Here is a 6,991-nt window from a genome sequence, read left to right on the forward strand (position 1 = left end):
TCAGGTTCTCGTCCACCCATTTGCTGAGCCTGTCCAGGTCAGCCTGGATCACCCACCTGGCTTCTGGCATGGATGCTTTGCCCCAAAGTTTGGTGTCATCGGCGAACGTGGCCAGTCCACTCCTGACTCCAGTGTCCACATCATTAATGAAGATGTTGAACAATATGGGTCCAAGGACAGAGCCTTGGGGGACCCCGCTGGTCACAGGACACCATGATGAGTGACTGCCATCAGTTACAACCCTCTGGGTCCAACCGTGGAACCAATTTCCCAGCCAGCGGATTGTGGTGGACCCAAGGCCACAATTGGCCAGTTTTGCCAAGAGGTGATCGTGGGATACCAGATCGAAGGCTTTTTTGAAGTCAAGATATGTCAAGACCACATGTAATACAGAAAAGAACATCCAGATTTTAAATTAAAAATTGCATTTTCTACAACCAAATCTAAAGTTAAATAGCAATCACCTCATTCTATATTTATGTTATTTAGATATTGCAAATAAATAACTTTTTCCTATGGTTTTTATTCTTTATTAGAAAAGATTTTAAAAATTAATCTGAATTGAAAAAGGTTTGGAAGGCATGGTGTTTACTTTTTCCTGAATCCAGCTGTGCAGTGTTATGTCGAAGTACATCAGCTTCACCTAGACTGTGGGATAATGAACGCCCTCTAAATGCTTAAGATAGATATATTATAGGTTTGTTATATTTATGTTATATTTGTTATATTTACAAACTTCTGCAAACTGCCTAAATAATTTATCTTTTCCATCCTGCACTTCCTTTTGGAATTAAATGATATGATTCATTTTCTCTTTTGATTGGTGTTTGCCTTCATCTTCTGGAATGACATTACTTAAACCAGAAAGTAAAAGTTTTGCATTCTACCACATGGATGGGTAAAAGAAATAATTGTGATATTTTCATGTCAAAGACAAATGAACAGAGCTATTTTAATAGTGTTGAATTTTAGAGAGCACAGAGGAGAAATTCTCCTAATTCAGACTAGCAAATGGTTCTCTTGAATACAAAAAGGTAAAGATACAGTTCGGTTCTGACAGTGTTTTGCACTTTGCTCTTCCTAAATTAATTCTGACCATCAGGCAAGGTATATTATGGTCAAAAAATGACTTCTCACCTGGCAGCTTTTGAGTGGTTTGCATATTCATGATTTTGCAGATGTGAGTGGTTTCTGCAAAAAATTTTACAAAGGAACTTCCCCAAAAAAATGAAATTCCACCTCAACCCTTTACAACCTGCCATCCTCCACTCCAAATGATTTATTTTAGTCTGCTTTCTGCCAGCTCCCAAATCCATTAGGGCTTTCTCTTGTATCATCTAGTCTAATACTTCTAAATTCATGTCAGGACCACCTCTACAGTTTCCTTTACTGACACTCAAGATGGCTCCTGTGTCGCATTTGAGTGGCAGAGTACTGTCCAGCGGTCCCTAAGTCTGCAATAGGTACTATTTCCTCTCCTGTGCAATAGCATCATCATCCCTTATTAGAGGTAGCTCTGCTATCTTCTCATTTCTAGCAAGTTTTACAAACTAAATTATTTGCAAAGAGGACCCTGGATGCCTTTAAAAACAGCTAGAAATAAAGAAGTGGAGCCATCGCTGAGCCAAAGCTCCACAGATTGCAATTGGAGAATCACAGTGTTAAATGGAGAGAAAATTGAACTTTTTTTTTGTTGTTGCTGCGATTCTCAAGTGGAATTGTAAGCATCTCACTTGATAATTGCCTTACCCCACGCACAGTGATACAAAATCATATCAGATATATAATACCTGTTCAAATTCTTATTCTTTGTGGAAGAGTCTCCCATTAAGACACCGTATAGGTGGATCTCTTATGTCGTCTTCTGATTGTAACAACTTTCTTATGATCTTATCCTCCAGATTGGAGATATAAAAACTGCTGAAAAATACTTTCAAGATGTTGAGAATGTTACTCAGAAGTTGAATGGCCTACAGAATCAAATTATGGTTTTAATGAACAGGTAGGTAGTTCAATAGCTAACTGAAAATTAAAAATATGGTTTTGCAAAGTACACGTTAAGAATATTAAAGTACTCTTGAGAGTATCCCCTCTCTTTTATATAACTACATCTGTCACAAATGAGGCTGAATGGCATGTAGACCCATGAGATCTGTATTACTTGGTGTATTCGCATTATTCTGGATCAAAATTATGATCATTTAGTTACCAGAACTGATTTTACAAAGCTAATGCTCGCTCTTCAAAGCAGATTACATTTTAACTCTGCTTTCTCTATATATGTATTTGCCTAAAAAAGTCTTGGGAACAGACGAGCTATTCTTGAACCTTTATCCTGCAAACAAATCTGGTAGTAAATATCCCTATGCATGGTATCTTCAAGCAGGTGCTAGGGGTTACAGCAGAAAATCCAACTGCATGTTGGGGAATTCAGTTTATCGCAATGACTGAATGTTTAGACAAATAATACTATGAAAAATGTTCTGGAAACAGATAGAGTGGTTGTTCTTTCCATAAGAGAAATTACTTTAAGAATGCTAATAACATTTAAATTAATAAAAATAGTATAGAGTATTGCTTTGGTGGACAGAATAAGTAAAATGGTCAAATGATGTCACTTCATTTATCTGTGAATCAGTGTCTCTGTGCTGGCTCAAGATTACACTGTGAAGAGCAAATGTCAAAAACTTTTAGATCATAGGGAAATAAAAAATGGTGTCATTTCCTTTGAAATATACTCTTGCTTTAAGTGTTTCATGATAATTAATTTACATGTACCTTACTTTCTAGAGCATTTCTCCATCTTGGTCAGAATAACTTTGCAGAAGCTCACAGATTCTTCACAGAAATTTTAAGGATTGACCCATCAAATGCTGTGGTAAACCTCCACCTTTTCTACAGTTTACTGACACCTGAGTGATTCCTGAATCCATTAGATTTGAGTGCCCAGGGTGGCTTGGGAGCTTTATATGAAAGTGAAACAAGGTCCAAACAAAACATTGATAAGACATAGATGAGCAAGGGAAGAAAAAACCTGTTTCTGTGAAGGATGAGATTATTATGCATATATTCAACTTTATTTTGTTTCAAGACAGCTCTGCAAGGGTTTGTATGTATGGCTTTTATTGTTTGTTTTAGGTCAGAATTACAAGGTGTACAATGAAATGGCAGCTATCAACATAAAGGAATTGATTTGTTGACATATGACATCAAAGAGATACTATCAAGTTGTAAATATTTTTTAACATTTTGCAAATGAAAGCTTTAGCAATCATTGAGAGATTAGAGAATTATCAGTTTTGTTCAGTTCAGTTGTTTGCATTTTTGACAGCACTCTGTATGCAATTACTTGAGAATGAGCTGATTCTTGGGCATCTGGATGTATCTCTACTGCACTGTTCCAAGGCCACTTTAAAACTGCAGACACCTGAGTTCAGGGAGTACCTAAGTAAGAGTCTTGTGACATTGAACTACAAATGTATCTGCTGAAAATTGAGGCAATCTCCCTTCAGCTGTGGTAGATCTAATAGAGCTCTCTAGAGAAAAAGGCCATGTTCTTCCCTAAGCTTTCAGAAAGTGGGGGAGTTCCTGTTGCTAAGCAGCCCTTTGTATTATTGTAACTCATGTTGATAAACTTTTCTCTTTCCTGCAGAGGAAAGAGAAAAATAACTTGACTTCTGGGATTTATTTGGGCTGCCCTGGTTGGTGAACAACCCCATTAGCTTAAAAGGCAGTTTCTGACATGTTTCTGTAGTAAATCAGTTCCCCCTGTTGTTTGGGTGGAGCTTTCACACAGCATCAGGGGAGAGAAACATATTTGAAAATAGAAGGATATAATTGTAAAGCTGAAAGAACTAACAGGGCTTCAGGGCAGGTGTACTTTCTGAAACCAATTTCAACTCGCTTTTAACATGTACTAATGAGTAGTGTTCCTCAGCCAGTCTTGAAACCAGCTGAAGCTCTTCTGTCTTTGAGAACTTCAGCTGTTGTAGGTCAATAGGTCCTGCTGCTATAGGGCAGCTTCTGAGAATTACTGGTCCCCCACTGCCCAGAAAGTGAGAATTGGGTCATATTGAAGAAGACAATCCATAAAATGCAATTATTTGGGGGGAGGAGGGAGTGACTAAGGCAGGGAATAAGTAAATCTAAATACTTGGCAAATTTGGTCTGACTCCAGACTTATACATAATACAATACATAATATCTTTTTCTCCAGGCTAATAACAATGCTGCTGTTTGTCTGCTTTATCTGGGAAAATTGAAGGATTCCCTCCGGCAACTGGAAGGAATGGTTCAGCAGGACCCTAAACACTACCTACATGAGAGTGTTCTTTTCAATTTGACAACTATGTATGAATTGGAGTCATCCCGCAGTATGCAGAAGAAGCAGGCTCTGCTCGAGGCTGTAGCTGTCAAAGAGGGTGATAGCTTTAACACACAGTGTCTCAAATTAGGATAGCTCATTTTCAACTATTTAGTTTTCTTTCTGAAAGGCTAATATTTAAATTGTACATACTCGTGCTAATGTGTAAATGTTCCTCTTACAGTTGAAATAAAATCTTTTAATTGTGAACTTATGGCATTATTACTACACATTTACATGGTCTGTAACAACAACACTGGCTACCACTGTTGGGATATTTCACTGATCTATAGCCAGCTTCATTTATGTGGGTCTGTTACAATTTAGTCATTCCTAGATGTAGTATACACCAACAATCACAATTACTCAGATGTATTCCTTTATGTACGCATTTTAGCTAACTTGTCATAGTGGGTTTTGCTGTAAACACTTTCAGAGAGTAGTGAAGAAAATACTAAATCAGCTGATCTCATTACATAGCTAAGACTTCATGGGAATGGATGAGTAAGTAGCATGTATTACAAAAGTGAAATCCTAGCCACAGGTTTTCCTTTCAGCTGCTTGTTGTGCATATCCCCCAACTACCCAAGCCACACAGTTGAGTGCATCTCTCATGGTTTAAGCCCTCATGGGAAAAGGGCTTAATTCAGTACTTAAATCCTCATGCTCTCAAAGGAAATCTCTAGATCCACAGAAGAACCTGCTACTACCCTTAACTTTTATGTACTCGCTGAAGAGTCACTCCAGATACTCTAATACTTAAAATAGTCTAAGATGAAGAGGGATAAGCAGGGTGTACAAGCACAATAATGGGTAGGATTGATACTCGGTTATCAGTTGGGGTAGTTTACCATCATGCATCCTGCACTGAAGTGATGCATCACCTGAACTACAGTGATCCAAAGTACCTCTTGTATTTGGAGTCTTAGACCACATCCATGAGTATGGTCTCATTTATCTCTAGAACTGTGGTTCTCAATGTTCTTAGACTCAAGGCACCCTTCAAAAAATGCCAGCTCTTAAGTTGTCACTTATTTTTACTACAGAAAAATAGAGCAATTCTTCTGTTGCAAAGGACTCAGAATGATCACAACATGTCAGAATGGATTCCTATTTGAAATCTCTGGGCGCATCCATGCATGCAAGCACGTGCACTTGCAGCAGCTCAAATAGAAGCGGTGCAAATTTGAGCCGGGGCTTTTTGCTTCAGCGCACGTGCTTGGACATGCACTTTGTTGTGGAGCAAATTGTGCCACTTGGGGCAAAATAAACCTACCTGGCTCCTCCCGGATCTTCAGCCAGGGGGAGCAAGTAGAGCCCAGGGCCAGCACCTGTGCTGTCCCCAGCAGTATAAAAAGCTGCCCTGGCAAGTAGCTCAGGGCTACTAGCTCTCAGAAGCTTCTAGGGCCGAGCCAAATGGTACCTGGGGACATTACCCCTTGTGCCAGCTGGACTGCTGAAGCAGCCCTGAGAGTTCCCTGCACCCTCAACCCACCGCAGCAGTCTGGCAGTGGGGGCTGCTGCCTGGCTGTGACCTGCTGTGCACCTGCCAGACTTGGATGGGGACTGCAGAGCCAATAGAGGCATCTGCCCCTCTGGGCCAGCTGCCAGTGGACTGCAGTTGCAGGGTTGGCCTTTGTGCAGCACTACTGCCATGTGTGTCCCCTGCCCAGCCATCTGGCCAGCTATCACCCAGAAGATGTTCTGGGTGTGGTGGCCTGCTTTGAACTGTCAAAGCATGTCCTCCTGGCCCCATTTGGCCAGGAAGTCAGCCACAGCCAGATAGGTCCAAGGTGCCAGCTTTGAGCAAGCAGGGTCCTGCCACTGGCCTACCTAGCAGGAATTCTGGTGTTCCCTATTGGAAAACTGAAAAATCCCTGATTAAAAAAAACCCCAAAGTCACTCTAAAATACCCCCAAATCCATGTTCCTCCACAAGTAAAACAAAAGACCACTGTAAAGAAAGAGAGGGAATGAGACAGAGATAGTGATCAGTTGGACAATGTTATATTGACATATCTACAGTGTTAAAGCAAGTCTCTTTCCATAATAAAGTGAACTCTAAATGCAGGTTTCATGAATACATATTTTGTTGCCCTCCTACAGAGTGATGGCCCCCACACAAGGACTGTGGCCCCCCAACAGGGGGGGTTCAGCCCCCACACAAAATGTTTGGCCCCCCCAAAAGGGGGTTCATTCCCCACACAAGGGAGTCAGACCCCCAACAGGGGGTTCATCCCCCACACAAAGGGTTCAGTCCCCCCAAAATAGGGTTCAGCCTCCTAATGGGGATTGGCCTTCCATAAGGGGTTTGGCCCCCCAACAGGGGCTTCATCCCCCCACACAAAGGGTTCAGCTGCCCAACAGGGTTCGGTCCCCACACAAGGGGTTCATCCCCTGCAGAAAAGGTTTGGCCCCCATACAGGTTCATCCCCCGCACAAAGGGTTTGGCCCCCAACATGGGGTTCAGAACCCCACACAAAGGGTTCAGCCCCCCAAAAGGGGGTTCGGCCCCCACACAAGGGGTCTGGCCCCCCCAACAGGGGGTTCATCCCCCACACAAAGTGTTCGTCCCCCACACAAGGGGTATGGCCCCCACAGGGGCTACCACTCCCCCTGCAAGGCCCAC

The 6,991-nt window shown here is 41.6% G+C and overlaps 1 protein-coding gene across 2 annotated transcripts in view; it reads left to right on the plus strand.

Moving 5' to 3' along the window:
- Positions 1-4,573, plus strand: part of TRAPPC12 (trafficking protein particle complex 12) — a 107,659-nt gene extending 103,086 nt beyond the window's left edge. The window contains exons 10-12 of one of the 2 annotated variants that reach the window (XM_019520702.1): positions 1,902-2,002; positions 2,791-2,878; positions 4,217-4,573. In XM_019520702.1, the coding sequence (XP_019376247.1) occupies positions 1,902-2,002; positions 2,791-2,878; positions 4,217-4,459 (432 nt within the window). In that variant the 3' untranslated portion in view covers positions 4,460-4,573. The remainder of the gene's footprint in view (positions 1-1,901; positions 2,003-2,790; positions 2,879-4,216) is intronic. The other variant, XM_019520703.1, reaches the window with a different exon arrangement.
- The last annotated feature ends 2,418 nt before the right edge of the window (positions 4,574-6,991 follow it).

This window comes from Gavialis gangeticus, unplaced genomic scaffold (assembly GCF_001723915.1).
Source record: "Gavialis gangeticus isolate Ggan-Ray unplaced genomic scaffold, GavGan_comp1, whole genome shotgun sequence".
In the NCBI taxonomy this organism is placed as follows: domain Eukaryota; kingdom Metazoa; phylum Chordata; order Crocodylia; family Gavialidae; genus Gavialis; species Gavialis gangeticus.